At 37.8% G+C, this 26327-nt stretch overlaps 1 protein-coding gene across 7 annotated transcripts in view; it reads right to left on the reverse strand.

The window, feature by feature from the left end:
- Positions 1 to 14704: 14704 nt before the first annotated feature.
- LRRC7 (leucine rich repeat containing 7) overlaps positions 14705 to 26327 on the reverse strand; it is a 589098-nt gene continuing 577475 nt past the window's right edge. For 5 of the 7 annotated variants that reach the window (XM_051857612.3, XM_089337199.1, XM_051857607.3 and 2 more), the window contains one exon: positions 14705 to 15403. In XM_051857612.3, coding sequence (XP_051713572.2) covers positions 15296 to 15403 — 108 coding nt within the window. In that variant the 3' untranslated portion in view covers positions 14705 to 15295. The remainder of the gene's footprint in view (positions 15404 to 26327) is intronic. The other 2 variants (XM_089337201.1, XM_089337200.1) reach the window with 2 other exon arrangements.

Here is a 26327-nt window from a genome sequence, read left to right on the forward strand (position 1 = left end):
CTCAAAATCAGGAAGATGGGGGCTGGTGGTGTGGCATAATGAGTTAAGCCACTGCCTGTAATGCCAGCATCCCATAGGGTGCTGGTTCTAGTCCCAACTGCCCACTTCCAATCCCGCTCCCTGCTAATGTTCCTAAGAAAGCAGCAGAAGGTGGCTCATGTAATTGGGCCCTTGCACCTATGTGGGAGACCTGGATGAAGCTCTGGCCAGGCTCAGCTATTGTGGCCATTTGAGGAGTGAACCAGCGGATAGAAGATCTTGTGCCCCCCGCCCCGCTCCCCGTCTCCCACTCTTTTCCTCTCCCTCTCTCCCACTCCTTCTCAGTAACTTTGGCTTTCAAATAAATAAAATAAAAAAAATTTTAATCACTCAGATCCTCCTCAGTTGATCAGGATTACACTGAAGAGTGACTTCGCACTGATCCTCTTGCTGGTAGATCCTATCTTGGACAAAGCAGATGGAGCTCCTGCACACTGACACCATCTGACACTACTATCACGGTTTAACAGTTTTACTACACTTGCTCATTCCTCAGTCTGGAACTTAAAACTTATTTAAAATTTTTATAAGGTACTGAAAATTTAAATTTGGTCTCTTTCAAAGTTTTTAAGCAATTGAATTCATCCTGGCAACTTTCTATGAGTTTGCATGAGTGATTCTCTATGCTACCATATACTTAGAGAGTTACAGACTTTCTTATACATAGTTTCTTCAGTTTATCATGTAGTTTAGTATACAGTTCATAAAAGGACCAATCTCTGTAAACTCAGTATATTTATTGCTTTTACTACAAGTATTTGGAAATTAGAAAAGCTGATTTATGAATGGAATGATGTCTATGTAGTAGGCATTATGCTTTACAGGTGGATTTATTGTATGATGTCTTTTCCATATATATACTGAATATACATATATTCAAGTTTTTTCCTCAATCAGAATCTCCAGCAATATGTCCAAAGTGGTACTGAAGGTCAAAAGTCCTTGGGCTAAGTATTTTAAAAGTAATGTTTTTCATAAATTCATATTTTCTAGGTTGATGCACAAAGACACAGAGTTGCTACAAAGTAAAACTCACTACTTCATAACCAAATGGCAGCTGATTTTCCAGATGATGGCTGAACCGGGACACTTTTTGAACCCATCTTCCTTACACAGTTGCTGTTATTACAACTCTAGCCTAATCTAAGCCAAGTAACATAATCATTGATTTAATCCTGAAAAAGCAAACAAAAGAAATTCTGGGGTTTTCTTAGCAATAAAACTGAACCAGAGGATAGAAGATTCTCTCTCTCTCCCTCCCCCTCTCTCTCTCTCCTTCTCCCTCTCACTCTGCCTCTTAAATTTTTTTTAAAAAGTTAATGGAAAGCATTATGAAAAGAAAAATAGTATTTTTTTAAAAAAAATTTCATCAAAATCATCATCTTTTAATTCATTTTTTCTGCATTTTTTGAAGTATCCTCATACATATCTAGCTTTATATCTTTATCAGGCTCTTTTTTTTTTTTTTTTTTACATTTCCACTTAATTCCCCAAAGTGGTAATTACTGTCCTTGTGAGCAAGGGACCCAGACAAGTACACACTATGTCTTCTTTGAAAAATTTTCCATAAATATCTCTAGCATATTCATCTATATCCTCACAATATAAGGGTATTTTAAAAAGTTTGTGGAAGATGGAAATAAAGCATACATTTATTTTGGTACAAAAACTGGAAATCCATGCCTAGTTTTTCATAATACACATTTTCAATGAACTTTGCAGACCTGTGTGTGTGAAGCCAGAGAGATGAATTCCTAACTTCAATTTCTTTTAGAAGTGGTCACATACATAGATCTGCAACGTTGTTATCAACATTCACGGTTTTATAAAGAACCTGTCAAAGTGACAGACTGCCTGGGACTCTGTCTTGACCATAATGAGGCTATGCAATCCTATCAAATGCAAAATACTTATTGCTAAGTTCAGTAATCTCACAAAGGATAGCCCAAGAATTATGTTCAAAAACTGGCTATCAACCACAGCTGGTTTAAAACAGGGCAGTCAGTAAAGATAAGTGTTACAAGTCTGCATACTGATAACATAGAGGACAAATCAAATTTGGAGTGTGAGGCTTGGCTACTACCTAGCTAGCTTTTTTTCTTCAGAATTTTGGCATAATGAACACCAATAAAAAACAAAGTCTTGAGTGTGTTGATCACTCACTTATTACTCAGCGATGCAACACTAAGTGACTATCAGCATCTTGGAGATGGGTCTGGGAGGGGTGCCAGGACTGTTTTAAAGGCTTCAAATGCATTTTAAGTAACAACTTTCCTCCTCTCTCCTCTTCTTGTGGCAACCAAGTGCCCTACACTCCAACCAATGTGATAGTCCCATTTGTTGTGCCTGAAAGAAGAGCTTCTTGACCTCTTGACTTTATGGCACAGATGAAAAATAATAATGCTTGTTATGCATTTTCAGGTACAGGCAGGCTCAAAGGGGACGGAATAAGCCAGAAGCCTGTTTGCTGTGAGGGGATCAGTGTCTCAGCACAACAGGGATTGTGTTGTTGAACAGGAAGCCCTGACCTACCAGCGCTTGCAGGAGTAAAATAAGATTAAGATTATCCATCTGTGACAGACAAAGCAAAGGCAAAAAATACTTCAGATCATAGCTGACACCAAAATTCGAAAGGCAATGCAGTACCAGCATTAACAAAGAACAAAAAATGAACAAAGCATACTATTGACATACAGAAATAGCAACTAGTTTTCTCATCAATCTCAATAAGATCCTTAATTTTCATTCTAGTATTTAGTTCTAGATTCTACAACTAAGTCTATTTTAAAGCTTATGGATTTCTGAGAGCAGATTAAAAAGCTGATGGAATAGTAAAAAGCCAAACCTGTATCCACAACAATAAAATAATGCTGTATTTGCCTTAAAATGAATTGTGGTGTGTTGTGTATAATTTAAACGTGGTCAGGTGTTCAACTTCCCTGAAGAGTGGAAGTATGCTTAGCAAGCAAGCCCCAGAGGCTGGGGGTCCTACAGAGGTTACAGAACACCAACTACATTTGCTAAGAAAGAGCTACTACTGTAGTAGCTGGCGATCACGTGGCAGGAAGAAAACTGCATCCTCTGGAGGAAAACACTAGAGGATTTACGTAGTTTTACCCAATGGAGAAAGGACACCTCGATTTCCATCTACTTCTGCTCTGAGTTGGAAGAAAAAAAAGACTAAATGGTTGACAGAGACACAGCAGGACTGCACACATGAGTAGGGCTTTGAAGGAATGAGCAAAGGTGGTGCCCAGGCAAGGGTGCTGGCTCAGCTGTGAGGTGGAGGCTATAATTAGCTTAGACGTAAACAGAAACATTTGGCTTTTTCAGCAATGATCCAGCCACCAGAGGCCCTGAAATTCCAGATATCTAACACCCAAAATAGCTTGAGGACACAAGTCTCCCAGGCTGCCAGGGTGTGCCTTTAACCCCAGGGGAGGGGTGGGCCGCCTGACAGAAGAGAGGCTGAGAGGGAGATTGTCAATTACCCCTGGACTCCAGTTATCACATTGTGAGACACATTTTGAAATACTTCCCTTGTTCACTTCACAGTCTGATAAACTCTTAGCAGAACATCATGCCAGTTACTTGTACACATAGTTTACAGCAGATGCCTTCTCACTACCAGATGCTAGCTAGAAATAAGAGCTATACACAGTTGCACGCATATTCAGATCGTTTAAGTTTTACCGAGGTCATTTAAAAATGCATTTTGGATAGTCTGTAGCAATTGTATTCCTACATACTTGGATGAAACATACCTAGATGAAAGGTGGTTCACATAACAGTACATAGGACAAAAAAATATAAGTAAGTTAGAGAAGAAGTATTAAACTGGTGGATATAATAATTGTACTAAACAATTAAGGACCATCAAAACCTTAAAGCACACACTCACAGCCTAGAGATGGAGACAGTCTCTGTCTCTGGGTTCTGCATGGTTGATCAAACCTGAGTCAAAAACATAGAAACTGCTGACAATGAGCTCAAAGCTAATTTCTTATATTGTTTACATTTTGGTCATTGTTTCCAATGAATTTTCTCAAAAGAATATTGTGGAATGGGGCATTTTTAACAATTGATCTGAGTTAGACAATTGCCAAGCTGCAGATATAAATATACTCGTAAATATAAGGTCGCCATCTAGTGGAAGCTTTTTTTAACTGCAGACACTTGTTCATTAAAAAGTATGAATGGGCCTGAGAATTCTATGTCATACTTGAATCCCAGTCATTTAAGCAGAGTGTTTCATTTTAATGAAAACCATAATTTATTGCTACTTCATGCTTATACAGGAAAGTGGTATCCCCTCCCCAGGAGGAATATTAAAATAGCATTAATTCTTCCTGCAAGTAGACAAATGAACCAGATCCTCTTAAGGTCCCTTTCTGTATGATAGAACAGTGATTTTCTTCATTTATTCACAGTACTTTTACCTACACCTACATTATTCAATATTGACCTTTATTTCAGAAAAGTACTCTAGTAAGTTTTTTTTAAATGAAATATCTTATTTTCCTTGTTCTGAGAAGTTTCTTGACTGAAAAAGTATCTACCAGTACTACACTGCAAAAACAGTTTCTGGAAATGAGTGGCAACTAAATTATTACACTTCTAATAGTATATGACTTTCTTTTCATTTTAATTACTTTTCAACATCTGAAAGAGCAAGAGGGAGTCCTGGCCTGAAGAGACAGCAGGGTTAGGAAGGGCATTCTGGGCTATCTAAAAAAGGGCCCAAGTCACCAGGGCCAGAGAATGGAGGGTATGCCTGATCTGATTTCTTCTGTACATTTTTTCTCTGGTGCTCCTTTTTTAAGAATTATTTATTTATTTATTTATTTACCTACCTACCTACTTACCTATCTATCTGAGTGGTAGAGTTACAGATAGAGAGAGGTAGAGACAGAGAATGGTCTTCCATCCACTGGTTCACTCCCCAAATGGCCTCAATGGCTGGAGCTGGGCCGATTCAAAGCCAGGATTGAGGAGTTTCTTCTGGGTCTTCCACATGGGTGCAGGGGCCCAAAAACACTTGGGCCATCTTCTACTGCTTTGCCAGAACATAGGAGAGAGCTGGATGGGAAGAGGAGCAGCCAGGACGAGAACCGGCGCCCATATAGGATGCCAGCACTTCAGGCCAGGGCTTTAACCCAAATGGGATTCCGGCACCACAAACAGAGGTTTAGCCCACTATTCCACAGCTGCGGCCCCCTCTGGTACTCTTTATCAGTCCTTTATCTCTCTTCTTTTCCCTTTATCATTCTTACTCCCTTAATAATTTAATTTCTCTCCTTCATCCAGCCCTACATTGCTATAGTTGTCACATACTAGTCTAAAATGCTATTGCCAGGGCAGGTGTTTGGCCCAGCAGTAAAGGTGCTGGTTAGGATGCCCACTACTCATATCGGAGTACCTGAGTTTGAGTCCCAGCCCTGTTTTGCGATGCAGCTTCCTGCTAATGCAGGCTGACCCTGGGAGGCAGCAGGTGATGGCTCAAGTAGTTGGGGCCAGGACTAAATTCCCAGTTCTGGTTTTGGCCTGATCCAGTTCCAGTGCAGGCCACTGTAGGCATTTGGGGAATGAACCAGTGGATGGAAGCTCTATCTCCCTGTTTTTGTGCCTCTTAATTAAAATAAATGAAATGCTCTTAATTAAAATACTTAAACAATTCTTACCATTCTTAAAGTATTTGTACCCACTCACTAAAATAATGTCACTCTCTTGAGTATTTCACATTTAAATTTCTGGTTTCATTTTTTTTCAGACATTTGCATTCTTTTCATGATATAAATCTACAGACACTGGGTTGTCAGATTGAACAGTTTGAGACACCATACTGTCAAAGAAAACAATGATGGAAGCTTCCTTCAAGGTACTCACTCATGAGCTATAAATCTTTATATATAAAATTTCATGAAGACATAATTCAACAAAATAGAGAGTTAACAATTCCTCCTGATGCAAAGAAATTAAAAAACAGAGTCAGAATGAGGGTAATTCGCATTGGTAGTATAAGCAAAATAGTTAATGACAAACGGTTTAAAATTGGGAATATTTCACTCAATTCTGGAGTCAACTTTCTATGAAAACTAAATAGGAAAATATGGCAAATATTTTTGAGATAAAGCTAAGACAGAAATGGCTTCCTGGCAAGGAAACCAAGATCTTATGGGTTAGTATAGGGAGTTGGGTAAGAGTTTATGAACCTTGAAGTCTATCCACATTGGTGTCATTTTTCTTGTAAAGGGGTAGGAATCCACTTTCTCTCCCTACAAGGGAAGGATCTAATGAAGTCAATACTCATCCAGTACAAATGGCATGTTCCCTCTCTACTTCTAGATCAAGAGGTCAGATTCTGACCTCTGTAACAATTTAGAAATGGGAAAATGATTATATATCACTGTTGACTTTGATTTTCTGTGGTCTATCTAAGTTCTTAATAATATCAATTCTTTAGCTTTTGCAGTAGCCTGAGCATTTTGGCTAGACTACATGACATGTTCACTTCAGGGAGATATGGGATGGGATCTATCCTCAAAATGAAGTCAAAATACAACTTGTCCACATTGTCATGCTGAACTGTGGCCAAAGGCCAGAGGTCAGACAATTCTATATGCACCAACAGGCAGCATGAAGCAGCAATTAATTACATTTTAGAGCTAAAATGAGGATTTTCCCCTACCAACTACCCAACCCTAGCCTCAATGCTCTCATGTCACCCTTCTCTTTCTCCCATAGCTTAGGCAGCATAAATATACCAAGTTACAATATACAGGTAGAAGAATCTATTAACTAAAGCCAGTCTCAACCATGACTATCATCTCCTTTGTCCAGTCATTACACCTCTGCCGGCCTTGGGGACCTCTGATACAATGAGGCTATCTCTAAGAAATCAAGACCCTGCCTGGATGGTATCAACTGTGTGATTGTGCTTCTCAGGCATTTCTGAGAACTGTAGGCATCACTTCTTCCCAGGAGAGAAATAAAATCCAAACAAATCAAAAGGATAATGTACTCCAATTAAAGGAACAAAAAGGCATTTCTTAAACTTTTTGGACAGTGTTAAGGCCCTTAGAACACATAAAAGGGAAATTAAACATAAGTGCTGAAACAGCACATGAGACCTAGGAGGTCTCAGGAGAAATGCTGAAGAGGGAAGGAAGATCATGTTAAAACATAGAATTTTTTTTTAAACTAGAATTGGTGAATGAACTGTCAAAAGATTAGCATTTTAAGATTACACAAATAGAACATCAACTTCCTATTTAATTCAGTATTAGGGGCCTTCATGTGCCAGGCCTGTCATTCATTTAATCATTACCGGATATTTAGTGAGTATCTACTGTGCTTCTGACATCAATACTAACAGGATATATGGTAAATAAACCTGTATGTGCCCTCTTGAAGATCATTTGTCCTGAAGACCTCTATTAAATAGTATCTGATGCTCTGTCTCAAGGAGCTTACAATTGAGAGCTGAGAAAGCACATATCAAATAGCCATGATTAGTCAGAATGTGAAAGACACTACAAAATATGCACAAATGTATTAAGATGGTACTGAGGAAATTCTTCCCCTAAGACTGGAGAAGAGTTCATGGTTGTAGTGTTTTTTTAAACTGGATCCTGAAGGCTGCATATGGTTTCTGGTAATTTAGAAAGGGAATGGGAAGAGAAAGGTATTCCAGTAGAAGGACTGGTGTGGGCAAAAGCTGAAATAGAGGCTGGAGTTGTGGCCAGCAGGTTGAGCCTGTGATGCCAGCATCCCATGTGGTGCCAGTTCAAGTCCCAGCTGCTCTACTTACCATCCAGCTCTCTGCTAATGTGCCTGAGAAAGCAGTGGAAGACAGCCCAACTGTTCAGGCCTCTGCCACCCATGTGGGAAACCTGGAAGAAGCTCCTTGTTCCTGGCTTTGGCCTGACCTAACCCTGGCTGTTGCAGCCATTTAAGGAGTGAACCAGTGGATGGAAGAGCTCTCTCTCTGTCTCTCCCTCTCTCTGTAACTTACCTTTCAAATAAATAAACCTTTTTTAAAAAAAAAAGTTTAAGTATAAAAGCACAAGGAGTATTCAGGGAAAGGCAAGGATTCCTACATATCTAAAACAGTATGAATGGGATGAGAAAAAAACTCAACAATTCCTAAATTCAGAAGCTTTAAACTTTCCTTGGAAGAATAAGTAAATAGGTGTTTATGTATGTGGATATGTATGATTCAACTTTATAAAGCAGAATTTTCATGGGATTGATTAATTGAATAGTATGCAGTAAAAATGTTCATCCCACAAGTGAAGTAAATATGAAATGAGCCAACTGAATGACTGCTCAACTCATTGCATTCTAATACTGGACTACATGAATTCCCAATCCCATGTTTCCTGATAGTCCCTGACAGGCAATGGTTATAGGAGCAACCTTTTGGGAGCACTCAACATAGAAGAATCTTTTAAATCAAACACCTCATAACTTTTATAAAGTACTGCCTTCCATCTTTTTCTTTCATCATGTCAGGGGCTCATAGATACAGTGCAGAACTAGGTTGAGGGGTACTGATCTTCATTTTATGACCTTTACTCTTTAGAACAAATAAACTGGACAAATTCTGACCTCTCATCCAGAGATCCAAGTGATTCTCATTACTAAATATATTGTCCAGTAACACATCAACTCTTACCAGTCTGGACTATCAAAGAGTGCCCTAAATCCAAGCAAACAATCATAATGACCTCCAAAGGGCCATAGATACAATAGAGAGACCTATCTACAGCTCCAAATGAACATCCCTTTTCAAATCCAAACAGATTTGCAAAGATAAAGATGCAATTTCCTTTGGCAACAGGATAGGTTGAGGGCAGGCACAAAATGACTCACCACATTGCCCTGTACTGTCTTTAATCTAGAATTTCTCTTATCTTTCCACTTGAGTGTGAAACTCCATGTACAGGAGAGCTTATTTTATCCCTTGCACTATCTGACATATACCTGATGCCTAACAAATATTTAATATTTATAACCATTGTATTTCATGTTTTAGTTACATTCTTTAATGAAATGTCTCTAAAATTTAGAATTTATGAATGAATACCCTAGCATCTGAGATTCAGCTACAGTAAATATTTTCCTATGGAGGAGGAAATATAGAAATTTGCTAATGAGAAGAAAAAGAATCTGTACTAAGATATTTTAGTTTCAGGATAGAAATACCTGCTATTTGTTAGGGTTTACTCATCACAGTATTTTAAAGAAGGAAAAAAACAGGCACAAACAATACAACATTTGTGCAACAGTTATAGAAAATAATATACTTTCACAACTAAAGAAAGATTGGATGATCCATTTAACGTTTTTCTCAACACCAAATCCTACACTTATTGATAATTATTAAAGAATGAAAAAAAGAACCTTTTTTTTTTTTAAGGAAGAAAGGGAAAGGAAAAAAAACAAGAGAGAGAAGAAAATAAAAGAAAAAGAAAGAAAGGAAGTTATGCTGGTTTTGAAAATCTCAGCTGTGAAAATTTGACTCATGACTTTTTTTTGGTCAGTCCTATACTGGTTCCAAAACCTGACTAGTGAGAGTCACACAATTTCAGTACTTCCCTCATGAATGCTGTCTGAATTTCACAGTCAGTCTTCTACTCCTTGAGGTTCTGCCATGAACAAAATTAAGTTTGTGTGTGTGTGTGTGTTTAAAGAGCATATTGGGAGCCAGCGCTGTGGTATAGCGGGTAAAGCCGCTGTCTGCAGTGCCAGCATCTCATATGGGCGCCTGCTTGAGTCCCAGCTGCTCTGCTGCTGATCCAGCTCCCTGCTAGTGGCCTGGGAAAGCAGTGGAAGATGGCCCAAGTGCTTGGGCCTCTGCACCCATGTGGGAGACCCAGAAGAAGCCCCTGGCTCCTGGTTTCAGCTGGGCCCAACCCTGGCATGTTTTGGCTTTTGGGAGTGAACCAATCGATGGACGATCTCTCTGTCTCTCCCTCTCTGTAGCTCTGACTTTCAAGCAAATAAATATTTTTTTAGAGAGTATACTGCAGAAAGTTTGGGCATAGGCTAACACAGCTGCAGTGACAGCCTTCTCATCTGTGCAGTCCTTACCTCTGGGCCCACTTCTTATCCTGATTGGTGCTTAATGTATTGTTACAAACAGCACGAACTGACTCCTGACTTCAGTTCAGCTAGGGAAATGCTTCCAGCTGAAGAAATGCCTCTCAAATTGGAACTAATGAACTATTTCCCTTCGCTTACTCTTTTCCTCTTGCTCTCAGGGAAGATTAAGAGAATCATGTAGCTAAAACCCCAGAGGATTCAATATCATATATGTTCAGTACATGTTTTTTAAAATATTTATTTATTTTATTTGAAAGGCAGAGTTACAGAGAGGCAGAGGCAGAGAGAGAGAGAGCGTGAGTGAGCGAGCGAGAGAGAGGTCCTCCATCCGCTTGATTACTCCCCAAATAGCCACAATGGCCAGAGTTGGGCCGATTTGAAGCCAGAAGCGTTCTCTGGGTCTCCCACACGGGTACAGGGCCCAAGGACTTGGGCCATATTCCACTGCTCTCCCAGGCCACAGCAGAGAGCTGGATAGGAAGTGGAGTAGCCGGAACTAGAACGGCCGCCCACATAGGATGCCAAAACTGCAGGTGGCAGCCCCACCCACTACGCCATAGTGCCGGCCCCTACTATATGTTTTTTAATTAAAAAAAAAAAAAAAAAAAGAGTGATTTTCCTCTCAGTTGTTCAAACATCTCAGAATTCTCCAAAGTAGAAATGGTGGTCATGGGAGAATGTTTCCAAAGCATTCTCTTGCAGACAGTGGAAAGATGAAGAAGATTAGAGCCTATCCCAACCATAAGCAGCAGAAGACTGAGAGAAAGTCCCTCGATAGGGCAAAATTCAACATTTAAAACACAGAATTGGAAACACGGTTCTATTAAGGCATTGCCACCCTCACCCTCACACATAAGCTTGGTTTGCTGTGGTTAGCAATGTGCAAGTGCCTCACCTCTGGGCCTTGCTTATGCTACTGCTGTAAGTTCCATGATTATCCAAGAAAGTCACTTCCAACCTGGAAGCTGGAACGGCTTGGTTCACAAGGGTCTCTGAAAAGCTAGAACTCTCAGGGGGTCTCTTATCCGTCTTCCATCAGGATGAGACCAGACATCCACTGCCTTTGGAATAGCATGAGGAGTTGGAGGGATGAATCTAAAGCAGTGGTAGCAGCAATGAAGGAACAGAAATGGCCCTAAAAAGTTTAGGAGCTAAAGTAATGCATATGGGAGAACTGACACCCAGGATCTCCTATACTATTAATGCACTTGCTTTCCAGTGTACACCCATTCCCCTACTGCCCACTTTCTATTTTCTTATACATGTATTCTTGAGACCCACTGGGTAGTGGGAAATATTCCGAGCCAAGTCAGGATGCTTTTCTTAATGGAAATCAGTTGTTTTCTAAGGAGAAAAGTTCATGCAAGTAATCTCAAATCCGGAGATTTCCCTTCAATTCCCAGATCAGGTAGCTGATCATAAGAGAGGGCACATCACTAGCCAGTGTTTGACATTTTATTAAGCCTCAAAAAGAATTAGCATTTCTGTGAAAGGAAGTTTATTGGAATCTTATTCCTGCTTTTCTTTTCTTAACTCACTGGACTTCATTATTTGCATAACTTTTTACTAACCAGCCTAGTGTTGCAAAACTTGCTGTTTGGTTAGTAAATCAGGAATCAATGAAAACATTGATCCTCTGATTGAATTTTTTTATCGGATTTAGTTAGTATGTCAGGAAACAATAAAACAAATTGTTTGAATTATCTGACAATTATCTAATTGGATTTACCAAAAACTTAAAGCATAGTTTCATACCACTGTGGCTTCTTGTCTGGCTTTATCATATTCTTGCTTTTTGATAAAAGTGTATTCAACAGAATAGATATTTTTGTTTTGTGTACCAAAAAGGGTAGAAATTAAGGAAAGCCTAAGAACCAGTGGAAAACCAAATTCACAGTACAGTTGTGTTCTCCAAAGCTTTAAGAAGATTTTATGATTAAAAATAAAGTGTTTTTCTGGTTTTCTTCATCTAATGATTTTGGCAAGATCAAATATTTTTCACTTAACATTTGAACATATAAATAGTTTTTTCAATATTTACTTCCCTCGAATCTTCCCTTTTGTTAGCATACTTGATAAGTTATAAGCAATTATATCAGTGATTATGTGTATAATCATCTTTAAGATGAAAGGTTGTTAATTTGTGATAGTATCCTCTATTTTAAACTGTTTTCCAACTTAAAGCTAGTAAACCAAGGCCCAGAAACAACCAAGATTACTTGATGTTTTGCAATTACAAATCTAACTGGGACACATGTCTTCTTTAGGTTTCAATGAGCAATTAGCATGATGTTAATATCTGTATGCTATACTGACTTTGACTATTCCTTACCAAAAACGCACTTATATTTGGACATTATTATGTGTGTTTAGGTGACCTGTGTTGTCTGGGAGGGTGGGAACTAACTTAAGAGAGATTTTACAATAAAGGCCTATAGGCCCTGTAAATAGTTTTGTAATTGTCCACTGAAGTCGATTTGTCTTGTTAAATCCATAGCCATTCTACTAATACTTTTCAGCTATTTTTCCTTCCATCTTTAATCTTTCTTAATGCCATCCATTACATCTTACTGGTCCATCACATTTCAATAGCTTCCTCAGCAGAAAGATTACAATAAAACTTAAAAGACCAAGAGGTAGAGTCTGTTGGAATCAGCATGAATTCCACCTTGTTTGTTGTTGTTAAAGGCATGCCCTTGACTTTTTGTTGCTGTTAACATGAACCAGATTCTAACTTCAGGCAGCTAAATCAGTTACTCAAAAGAAGTCAAAACTTAAAGATCAGTGGGTTTGGCTAGCTGAGAAACAATTAGATCCTCACCCTTGGCCTGGCCTCAAGTGGTTAGTGATTCTCTCTAGTCATGCTAAAAAAAAAAAAAAAGCATCTTTTCACTGTTGCCTGGTTCTCAGGTCTGTCCTGTTGACAATGAACGAGGTGCTTTGGCTTATCACATTTCTTTTCCTGCTGATCCTGGAACCTTTTTCTCTTCGCTTCACTTCTGAACTGCAGACTAGGAAGTTTTACAGCATTGGCCTAAGACCCTGTTGTCACTTCAGGAGTGCTAGCTCTGTTCACTAGGATTATGTTTCTCTCACCCATGTGCCATGGAAGCATCTCCTGAGGCACTGGGCTTTGTGTGCAAAGCAGGCATGAGAAACAGACAGGGAAATCCTCCATCTTGCCTTTTTCCCACCTCTCCCATACAAGACTTCACAAAACTAATGGAACTGTTCAAGATGTTTCATTGTCCCTAAACTACACTCATGAGTTTGTTTTGCCTTTTGAGTGATATTGTGAGACCAAAATGATGATCATTCTACAATATCTGTATACAGTGGTTGGAGTGAGTTTTTGACAATGACTCTGAAATTAGACTCTGAAAGACATTTGTCATCAGAAACTTTCAATGTATTAAAATGCATTTAAAAGTTACTTCTGGGAAACATACTAAATAGGCTAATCATTTAGTCATTAGCTAATTGCCAAACTCTATAAAATCATGGATGTCACCTTGACTTAAAGCAACATCAGAATTAGTGCATTATTTATAAAGAGAAGCATCATTTACCTTCAAGTGACAAGTTTCTATTGCCAAAAAATACTACTGTACTTCTAATAAGTGACACTCATTTTAATAGATCCTACAAAAATACAATATCTTCAATGTCCCCATAAAACAATTAACTTACAAATATTATTCTCAGAGCTTTGGTGACATCAATATTTGAAAATCCCATTAGAATACTTGAAAGAGTAGCACATAACATAAATTCATTATATAAAGAAGCTATGTGGAAATAAAAAGAAAATGCATGCAATGACTGAAAAATTATTATGGAATGTCAAATTAATATATTTTGATCAAACTTGTGACTAAAATAAAAAAATAGTTTAAATGTTTCAAAATGAATTTTCATCACTTAGAGAATAGTTTCAATGTCAGGTAAATAATCCTAAATTAACTAGATTTGTCTTTTTCTTCAAAATGATTGTATTCAGAATTTTATATACCTTGAAACTTTTCTGAGGAATAATATATTTTAATAATGCAGATAGACCACAGCTCTGAGAAATTATATTTGAAGTTTCATATTTAAATACCAAAGGTTTTTAATCACCGACCATAACTTTCTAGCAAGGCTTTCTTAATGATAAATTTTATCAATTCCCCAAACTCATTTTAAGTGATTTAAAAGTAGCAAATTAAATTAAGCCACACACAAAAAAATTCCACATTTACAAGTAAAGAAATCACTGGGGCTACAGTTTATAATCAACATAAATTTGAAAGAAATAAAGCAATATCTTTCATGCCACCCATCATTCACTGCTTGAGTTTGTGGTGAAAAATAGTTATCTACAATGGCCTTTAGTCTGTTTGTTAGCTCTGCATGTACTATAATTATCTAAAGGCATTGAACAAATTAGTTTGTCCTATTTTTATTCAGGTCCCAGAGATAAATGGCTAATTTATGAAATATTTCACTCTGTGTTATGAGAATTTAGCAAATGAATATGGAACCAAATATAAACACTTTATACCATATGTACAGTTACTTTCATAAGGCATTATCATGTAATTTTTATTGAAAAAGATTCAATATAGTAAAGTCTTATTTTAAGATATATTTTCTTTCTCAATCCGAGATGTTTAGTTTATGAAAATATTGTTTTTCTCTATATTCTTTTTGTATATATGCCAACATATACCTTGTGCTAGAAATATTTTATGGGAATTACAATTCTTCATATTTGTATTTTCTATATAAAGGCATATACAACTTTGAGGCAGTGTTTCTGATGGAGAGCAGAATTTGTTAAGAGCTTGTATGTGCTTCCGTGCTCCGAAATTATATGAAATCCACTTTGAGAAGAAACTTATTTGATTAAAAAACAAAACCAAAATAAAAACAAAACTGCACCAATGCACAGCCAGAGGCTGACAATTAAAACTAATACATAACCACATGAACATCATATTTATAGAGTTAACATTTTTAAGGATGATCAGTGCTAACATATAGCATTATACATTTGGCACTAATGTTTGCCATTGGTCCAGCAATTGGCAAAATTTGTTTCTATGTATAAATTTATTTTTGAACATTAGGTCTGGCTAGACGTATTTTTACTATTTATAAAAAATATTTAGACAGTAAGCTCACGTTGAATAACTAGGTCTACTGTGTTCTGGAAACTCTTCAGTAATAATACAGCTTTTTCATGTTCCATATGTACAAAACTGTGTCCATTTGCCTGTAAATACACAAAGAAAACAGGGAAATTATTGCAAACTGTTTACCATTGTATTAATCTTTTTTCTAATAATTAGATTCAAGGGAGCACTGAGCAACAAATTATCCATTTTTAAAATTCATAATAGAATCGCCACTACAAAAGCAACCAATTTCATCCTGATTCAACCCAATTTATTAATTCAACAAAAAATACCCATAACTACGTCCTTGTCACTGTTCTAATCGCAAAGGAACAGGGGTGAATAATAGATATACTTTGGAATAGTAGTTGTTCAGTTCTGTTGTTTTGAATCAATTTTGCAGGAGCTTATTTGAGATAGTTTGGAAGTGTGCACGTGGGCATTGATTTTGTGTTACACAATCACGGATACAATTAGCATGGTAAAAAGTTTATTCATGTCAAATATAACTATATACCAGTAGTACAATTTAATTCTGACTCACAGAAAAATTATATATGCATTTTTATGTTGAAGACTTTTTTATTTCTCTTATTGTTGAATGAAATTATATTCATTATCTGTATTGAAAGTTCTCAACACAACCCAATATACTTAAAGTTTCCATTCATTGCTCAGGGATAAAATAAACTGATAGCAATAAAAGAATATGACTTTTGTCTTCTTATTAAAAATCATTAATATAAGTAATCAAATTTCATTGTCAACATAATTAGCCTAAATTCACAATCTCAGGATTCCAGCTGGCTGTTATTTGACACTGATGTCACAAAACATACATTTTCTGTATTTGGCACTCACATTTCTATGGTTTGTCTACATCAAATTGCATACTATCTTGATTGGAATGATTTGTGTTAGTAATATAGAAAGAAGAGGATCTCTGAAGCCTTCACTGTTGTGAAGGCCAAAATAAAACAATCGTACTGAAAGTCGGTAGGAATAACTCTGCAACCCAGTGACTGACAGTTACATAACTGCTTCCATTGCAGCCTGAAACTCAGCTGATTGAGGAAAGAAGTCAAATTGGCTGATTGGCAAAGTACAGATAACAGATCCTGTTTTGTTTTTTTTTTTTTAATTTTTAATGAACTAGTACTTATTTTGGATAAACATTGCCTTTGTTATGTACTTTAAAATATGGTTTCTTAAAATGTGATTAACATTTCAAATAACCAATCATGCAAAAAATAAAATATTTCATTTGCCTTTAGCTTTTTCAAATTTAAAACAGCATTAAGTCTCTAGCAATACCATACAATCTTTATAACTTGGATAAAAATTATCTGCTACATCACATTTTAGCACTAGTTCATTAAAATTGGTTGGTTAATAATGTGATAAAGAAGGTTTTAAAATATTGTATTTTTAAACCACAGTACACATGCCTTTAAGAAAAAAATGTGGAAAACAAAATATAATCCCTTGAAAATCTATATATAACTATAAATTTCTTTTGAATTAGAGAAACTATGTATTTTTAATAATATTTAACTAATGAAAATTCCTGTCAAAGTTGGCATTGGCCATTTCAGTGATAGGGAAGAATAGCTGAGTAGAACTTCGCATGTGTTACATAGTCAAATTTCTCATCTGAAATTACAGTAAAAATCAGACAATGAATTTTCCATTTGATGTTACATCTGTTCAGATGACAATGGGGAGCAGAGAACACAGCACATGGTACATTCTTCTTTCTATCCTGATCTTGTTTCTGACATTAGTAAAATAGTAAACTTCCATTAAACATATATTTATTTCACTGTTATTCTAAGCGATATACCAACTTTAATGACTTCAATTTGACAAAAAGATATAGCTTAATTGTGAAAATAAGATTTAATTTTAATAATGGAAGTCTTCAATGTTAAAATTTATTGATGGCATTGTGAGTGCTCAGATTTCTCTATATGCAGATGTAAATCTAAGGTTGTAAGGAACCCAAAACTCACTGGGAATTTTCAGGGAATTGTTCAAAATCTTTCATCTTCAAGCTTAAGGGCTGAGGAATTCACTATGATTTGGAAACCAAGAATGGTATGTTGTCTATCATCAGACTTGACATAATATTAATATTAAAAAGATAGTAATGTCAGTGTTAAGGACATAAATGGTATAAAACTTACATAGCAAATTAATCAAAAACTGTTAGTTTAGAATGACACTTTTTTTTAAAGATTTATTTATTTCTTTGAAAGTCGGAGTTACACAGAGAGAGGAGAGGCAGAGAGAGAGAGAGGAAGAGAGAGGGAGAGAGAGAGTCTTCCATCTGATGGTTCACTCCCCAATTGACCACAATGGGCGGAGCTGTGCCAATTCGAAGCCAGAAGCCAGGAGCTTCTTCCGGGTCTCCCACGCAGGTGCAGGGGCCATCTTCTACTACTTTCTCAGGCCATAGCAGAGAGATGGATGGGAAGTGGAGCAGCTGGGTCTCGACCAGCACCCATACGGGATGCCAGTGCTTCAGGCCAGGGCGTTAACCCACTGCTGCACCACAGCACCGGCCCTCATAGAATGACACTTTTATCAAAGAATCTTCAAAGAAGCTTGGTCTACTACCACTATGACTACTTCTGCTTTGTTTCAATAAAAAGTATCTGTTGTGTGCTGACTGCCCAAGGTGTTTTGCTAGGCACTGGGGATAGAAAGTTAGAAAGAGATGAAGCAGAGAAGCTCCTATCAGATAAGTGGTCATCTAGATGGGGAAGCAAGGCAAGGACATAACTAGAAATAATGTGGAATATGTCTTTCATGAGTAAGCACTTACCAAATGCATGTTCATTGAGTTAACACCTGAAGAGATAAAATGCTAAGGTAGCTCAGAAGAGGGCAGAGTGAGGATGGGAAATTTCCAAGTGAGCTATTTCTCAGAACCACATAATGAAGTTTTCTCTTGCTCATATCTGGCAAAAATGTGATTAGTGAGGACAAGTCCTTCTCTTGTCTCATCCCCAAAGTCTCCTCCAGCCCGCAAATGAACAATCAGCTATTTTGTGGAAATTCTGCAATAGTATATGCAGGGGGAAGAGTTTTCACATGATTCACATATACAATCTTTTTTTGTGAGAATTAGAACAAATAGGGCAGCATTGTGGCATAGTGGGTAAAGCATCCACCTGCGACTCTGACATCCCATATGGGCTCTGGTTCAAATCCCAACTATTCCACTTCCTATCCAGCTCCATACTAATGCACCTGGGGAAGCAGCACTAGATGGCCCAAATATTTAGGCCCCTGCACCCATGTGAGATACCCTGATGAAGCTCCTGACCCCTGGCTTTGGCTTTGCTCAGCACTGGCTATTGTGGCTATCTGGGGAATAAACCAGAGGATGAAAGACTCATTCATTCGTTCATTCTCTCTCTCTCTAGCTCTTTCAAATAAATAAATAAATAAATAAATAAATAAATAAATAAATAAATAGCTAAATAACATAAATAGATGAATAAACAGAATTAAAACAAATAAATCTGTCAATTTAGACCCCAGACATTAGCATAGGAAACAATTGCAAAACTAGGCTAATGAGGAAGGGTTGTTTTTGTTTCGGTTTTTAGAAGGAGAGTTATTTCAAATAATCTTTTCTTCAAAAGGAGGAGAGATAGCCCAATATGGAAAACATTTAAACAGAACTTTCCTGGAGAGACAGAGACAGAGGTAGAGGTAGAGACAGAGCTAGAGCTAGAGATGAAAGAGCTAGAGCTAGAGCTAGAGCTAGAGATGGATTGCATTCAGAGACCAGCTTGCTTACTAATATCTTTCAATCTCAGAGTGCAAAAACACAGTGTGAAAACTGCTGGGCCAGGCTAATCCTGCTATTTGTAAGCAAAAAATCTACACCTCATACAGGTGACTTGTCTTACATCACATAGCCAGGAGAAGGATTGGGCTGAATCATATGATGCCATAATATTCTTTCTTATTATTTTTCTCATTATTTTATGGAAATAGTAAGACCACACTCTAAGTGCTTTAACTAACATTTCACTGACCATGATAAAAGAACAAGCATTTTAGCCGGCGCCGTGGCTCAATAGGCTAATCCTCCACCTTGCGGCGCCGGCACACCGGGTTCTAGTCCCGGTTGGGGCACCGGATTCTGTCCCGGTCGCCCCTCTTCCAGGCCAGCTCTCTGCTATGGCCAGGGAGTGCAGTGGAGGATGGCCCAGGTGCTTGGGCCCTGCACCCCATGGGAGACCAGGAAAAGCACCTGGATCCTGGCTCCTGCCAGGATCAGCGCGGTGCGCCGGCTGCAGCGGCGGCCATTGGAGGGTGAACCAACGGCAAAGGAAGACCTTTCTCTCTCTGTCTCTCTCTCACTGTCCACTCTGCCTGTCAAAAAAAAAAAAAAAAAAGAACACGCATTTTTTTCCCTTAAAGATTGTTGCTGTATCACCTATTTTACCTTCTAACATGATTATGCTCTTTCCAGTGGTTGTAGGACCATGATTCCCATTCAGAATGTTATCAAGTTTAATTGGACTCACTCTAAAAATACTAATGGAGATAGCACCTAGTCCCAAGTTAAAAGCTACACAAGTGCTGAATCTCTCATTCTTATTATAGTTTCAACTCTGGCTTAATTGGGTTGTTATGGCCATATGTGAGCCTTCTCTCCTAAAAGTAGACAGACAGACTATCTGCTACAGCAATTCTAGAAGACTTAATAGGAACTAGATTAAAAAGAAGGAAACTTTCTATAGGTAGATCTTATAAATTTGGCACCTGATTAGACAAAAGTACAAGAAATAAACAAGGATCAAATTGTAATGCCATTAACTGAAAATAGAGACCCTTGCAGAAATAGCAAACTAAGGTGACAAGACAATAATGGTGTATGTGGAATAGGCAACACATTCAAAGGAACTGTTGATCATATATTTTGGAATAAAAGAGTAGAATTCAGGAAGGAAGTCAGGTTGGCAGCATTAGCAACAGAGGTTAGGTTTTACTGCAGCCTGGTATTACCTTCAGGGAACGCTGAGAGATCTGTCAGAAAATATGCTTAAAGGGGAGCATTGTGGGGAAAAAAAAAAAAGGAAATCTAATCAAAGGAAGAGGATGGGAGTGTAGCTTTTTTTTTTTTTTTTAAAGATTTATTTCATTTATTTGAAAGACAGAGTTACAGAGAGAGGTCAAGACAGAGAGAGAGGTCTTCCATCTGCTGGTTCACTCCCCAGATGGCCGCAACAGCTGGAGCTGCGCCCATATGAAGCCAGGAGCCAGGTGCTTCTTCCCAGTCTCCCACATGGGTGTAGGGGCCCAAGGACGTGGGCCATCTTCTACTGCCTTCCCAGGCCATAGCAGAGAGCTGGATTGGAAGAGGAGCAGCAGGGACTAGAATTGGTGCCCAAATAGGATGCCAGCGCTTCAGGCCAGGGCTTTAACCCGTTGTGCCACAGTGCCGGCCCCAGGGGATTGTAGCTTTGGAAGTGCAGAGCAGAACTGAAAGATCGTGTTTGCCATGGACCAGAACATTCAGGAAAATCTTCTTGAAGTGAGCTGGGGAAAGGTGAAACAGTTTAATCCTTCCTACCAGAGGTGGTGGAAAGCTGGTTCCAGTGTGATAGCAGAGAGGGGTGAGGAAAGAAAGTTCTGGGTTCCTTAGAGGCCCAGGCAGGAGGATATCTGGGAAGGGTAATCTCCAAAAAGGACCAACAGAGAGTGCTCAGGAAGGTAACAAAATCCAAGACAATCAAATCTTTGCTAGTGGCCTCACTTAATGCTATTTTTCTGTAGCACAGAGGAAATAGCTGGGAAAAGGGGAGCTGTATTATTCTGGGCTCATCTGGATCTGTGTCTAATAAAGTAGGCTTCTAGATTGGTCAGAGCCACAGTCCAGGTGCTGATTCAGGGCCAGCAAGATGCTTTTAGAACTTGTCTTTGAACATAGCTTTGAAGCTCCAGCTTTTAGTTTTTAATGCTTGTAAGTACAAATGAGCGTTAGATCAGTGAAGAGACATAAATAGAGCTAACCTCCCAAAAGGAGCTAAGTAGATTGATAAATGAGATCATTCAGTCCAATGGACATTAGGACTTCACCTGTAATTCTAGTCACCAGAAATGTTTGGCTGTAAGTCAGAGCTTTGGCCAACCTCAAGAGGACTATTTAAAAGATCTTAACCGGTACCTGGGGATAGCTTGAAGATACCAGGAGGACTTGGGATGTTACTTTAGGAAGTTTATTAAAGATTATATGAGTCAATATATGTCAGGTCTTATGACAGGGCCTGGCATACTATAGACAATCAATAGCTCTCTAAGTGTTAGTTACCACTGCTAATATTACTTCGCTACTTTCTCGAGTTTAAGAAATAGAATTTTCATTCAGCTACAGGAATAGAAGAAAAATGTCAGAGGAAGGAACATTTTTCCTCACTTAGTTACCCCTGAGTTTTTGAAAGATGAAAATGTGAGGATCAGAGAGAGTACGTGAAACATCCAAGACCACACACTTAGTGGGAAGATGGGAATTTATGTCAGTTTTCAGCTCTCTGTATCTTGACACGGTATGTTCCTTTGGATGTTGTGAAGCTGTTATGAGTGTTTTGCACTCATAAAATGAATGTACTGTTTAGTTGTAATTGAGCCATTTCTTGATATGGAGCATTAATGTAGACCTGTTGCCAGAGGAAGTAATGACAGGGAATTAGAAATGGGGTTTGAATGGAAAGAGAAGATAGAATCTCAGTCCTAGAGAAACTTCTCCTTTCATCTTTGAGATAGAAGAGCAGCACAAATTTAAACTGCATTTGTTAACATGATAAATATGAGTATCTGCTTATATCTTGTATAGTTCAGACAGGGAATCAAAGTATTATGTTACTGGATTTTGTAAGTTTTTTTTCAGCAAAACTAAATACCAAAAGAATCACAGTACTAGCATAGTATTCCAACTAGTGGCATTTTGTGGTTGTTTTGTGTGTATGAATGGAGGAAGCTGAGGAAATAAAAACTGGTACTATACACTATTAATTACAGAGTGTTAATCCAATGATAATTTGAAAAACAAAGGCATATTAATATATTTATGAATATGATATTTCAAATGTGTATAATATAAATGCAAAAGGTGGTTTGAAGAATAATCCAATGAAAATTTAAAATACAACTATGCTGCCACATTTGGTACATATAGGCTCTACATAAAACACTATCATCAATCTGAATAAGATGTGTACAATTTTGAGAAAATTGCACCTAAATAAAAGTGAGAAATAAATGAGTGCTTATTAAGTTGAAAAGAGGTTAATAAGAAAACAATCTGGGAAAAGAAAAGATATTATAAAATTGTTATGCTTCAAGAATGTGTATTTGGTGCCGACACTGTGGGACAGCAGGTAAAACCATCATCTGTAGTGCCGGTATCCCATATGGGCAGCTGTTCAAGTCCTGGTTGCTCCACTTCTGATCCAGCTGCCTGTTAATGTGCTTGGGAAAGCAGCAGAAGCTTAGGTACTTGGGCCCCTGAACCCATGTGGGCGACCCAAATGAACCTCCTGGTTCCTGGTTTTGGATTGGCCCAACTCTGGATGTTGCAACATTTGGGAAGTGAACCAGTAGATGGAAGATTTCTCTCTCTTTGCCTCTGCTTCTTCCTCTCTGTAACTCTGCCTTTCAAACAAATAAATAAATCTTAAAGAAAGAATATATAATTGATGAGTTTCTAGTTTTAGTTGACTTGAAAGTATGCAGGAACATTTTACTGTAATCTGTTATTTCTAGAAGATAGCTCTCATTATTTCAATTCCATTTGACATGTGTCACAAAATGTTTTTAAACACCCTTTCTCATGATTTAGAACAAAAAACTGAGGGTTAATGAAAATAATAACAAAAAGTGGAGTTTTGCAAATATAGTTCAACAATTTACTGTAAAACACACTTTGTTTCTGGATTTCCTCCTCTTGTTCTTTTGGGATTTATCTTTCATTTCCTTCTGGCAAATGTTTTATTAAACAGATAAATTACGAATGTTTATACTACAGAAATTTTCCAGATGATGCTGTGATACTCCTAGGAATTCTGTTATATTCTTCTTATCCAAGGCTCTAAACTTAAAAATTGGCCATGGAGAAAGCTTGGCCACGGGTTGGTAGAATAATCCATTAAGAAGAACAGCATGGATCTTTACAGATTCCAAAAGGGAAATAAGACTATAGACACAGTTGTGTTAAAACATTTAAAGGGCCAACACACATATATTTTGTATTTGAATATACCATTTTGAATAACCACAACTCCTGGGATGAGAGAAAATAAAAAACATAGCAACTGAATTAGAGCTATAAGGGTAAACCTTCATGGCCTTATGAGAAACAGTAGGAATTTTATATAATCATCATTATGCTTCACATTAAATACCTGGAATTAGTTCCTACTTCAGAATTTTAATCTGATAGAGTACTCTAATTAGATATTGGGTTATATATATATAGTTCAGCATACTGCACAATCAATACTGCAATGACTATGCCAAGTCCTTTGAAACACTTTCCTATCAACAATCTGTAGACCTTCAACATTTGGATATAATATCTTGTTAAATGGGTAAATTACAGGTGTTTATACTGCAGAAATTTTCCAGACAATGCTGTAATTCCAAATTTCTTATTATATAAAACTCCAAACTTAAAAATTGGCCTTGGAGAAGCCTTGGACATAGGACTGGTGGAATAATTTATGTTGCTATTTATAAATGTGAGAAAGTTGTTTTTTAAAGATTTATTTATTTATTTATTTGACAGGTAGAGTTACAGACAGTGAGAGAGAGAGAGACAAAGGTCTTCCTTCCGTTGGTTCACTCCCCAAATGGCCACAATGGCCGGAACTACACCGATCTGAAGCCAGGAGCCAGGTGCCCCATCCCAGTCTCCCATGTGGGTGCAGGGGCCCAAGCACTTGGGCCATCCTCCACTGCCTCCTGGGCCACAGCAGAGAGCTGGACTGGAAGAGGGGCAAACAGGTCTTGAACCCGGCGCCCATATGGGATGCCGGTGCCACAGGTGGAGGATTAACCTAGTGTGCCACAGCGCTGGCCCCCTGTGAGAAAGTTTTAATTATTATTATTATTTTTTTTTTTTTGGACAGGCAGAGTTAGTGAGAGAGAGAGAGAGAGAAAGGTCTTCCTTCTGTTGGTTCACCCCCCAAATGGCCGCTACAGCCGGTGCACTGTGCCGATCCCAAGCCAGGAGCCAGGTGCTTCCTCCTGGTCTTCCATGCGGGTGCAGGGCCCAAGCACTTGGGCCATCCTCCACTGCACTCCCGGGCCACAGCAGAGAGCTGGACTGGAAGAGGGGCAACCGGGACAGAATCCGGCACCCCAACTGGGACTAGAACCTGGGATGCCTGCGCTGCAGGTGGAGGATTAGCTTAGTGAACTGCAGCACTGGCCAAGTTTTAAATCTTAATTGCTTTTAATGTAATATTAAAAAAATCTTTCACAAAATGAAATCCTTCACAAAATAAAACATAAGAATTTCTCTTCTGTCTTAAGTATACACATGTACTTTAGCTTGAATGCCTTATGAATTCAGGCGCAAAAGGGACATGGTGAAATAAGCATAGACTCAACTGAGGACTTTGGAAATTATTTGTATAGAAACTTAGGAACTTTCAAATATCAATTCTGAAGGAATTTACTTATCTGCTCTGATTTTATTTTGTTTAAATTATTTATGTTTCTTTTCATTTTATTTAAAGGTCACAAAGAGACAGAGACACATGCAGCGAGATCTTCCCTCTGCTGATTAACTCTCTAAATACCAGTAACAGCAGAGGCAGGACCAGGCTGAAGCTAATAGCCTAGACTCAATCTGGGCATCCCACATAGGTGTCAGGGACCCAGCTACTTGAGCTATCATCTATTGCAATCCCAGGGTACACATTAGCAGGAAACTAGAATCTGAAGCAGAGCTAGGATTTGAACCCAGGCGCTATGATATGGAATATCAGCATCCCAAGTAGAATCCTAACTGCTATGCCAAATGCCAATTTTCTTTCTATTAAACATGTCAAATGAACATCAACAAATGAATTTGCTACCTAAATCTGCAAGGCATTTTCCCAACAAGCCAAACTCTATTCCTTTTCCTTTATCTATGAAAGAAAAAAACTCTGCAAATCACCCCTTATTTGTAAGCAGCTTGGTCTCTGTTTTGGTGGACAGCATGCTCTTAAAAGGCAGACTGGAGTTCATTTTACTGAATGTTTGACAGTTAGCTATTTGGTTCTCCTTCATTTTCTGCTCTGTGTAATTCTGGGCATGTCTACTTCCTGGACTAGATTATATAAAGACAGGAACTTAGTTATATTCCTTATTATACTGTTCAGTTGTTTGATACAATACCTTGTACACAGTGGAGATTTGCTGCATGTTTTCCAAATAAATCACCAAAAAATAAATAAGAAAATGTAATATCCATGATGTTATCAGTAAAATTTGCTCTAGAGAATCAATATTGTATAATGAGAAGAGCTCAAAAAGGTTATATGATATCTGTTAACAACAGAAACCTTGCAGGGTTGTTATGTGATTTAAGTGACACAATAAAGAAGCTTAATGTTATTTTCATATTAGCCAAACTATGAAGGACACAGCCAGGCTAATAACTTTGTTTTCATGGGTTCTTATGTTGTACTTAACACTTAAAATACAATTTTTTGATTTGCAGCAAACAGTATTTTCAAAAATTTTAAATTAATTGTTCTAGTTTATATACTATGAGCAAAACAATTCATAATGATATGCAGTGGAACTCTGGCATATAAAACCACACATATTATATAAATCTATTTTTAACTGCATTCTAATCAAGGTGCATTTTTTAAAAAAATCTTATCCTACAAAATATTATATCATTCTAGGCAATAATTACTTTGAACATGTAGAATTCCATGATTACCATTTCCCTCCACCCACAAATCTCTGGTGTTTTTAATTTTCAACCAGCAAATAAGATAT

This window comes from Oryctolagus cuniculus, chromosome 7 (genome assembly GCF_051225735.1).
Source record: "Oryctolagus cuniculus isolate XC-2025 breed Fujian yellow rabbit chromosome 7, ASM5122573v1, whole genome shotgun sequence".
NCBI lineage: Eukaryota > Metazoa > Chordata > Mammalia > Lagomorpha > Leporidae > Oryctolagus > Oryctolagus cuniculus.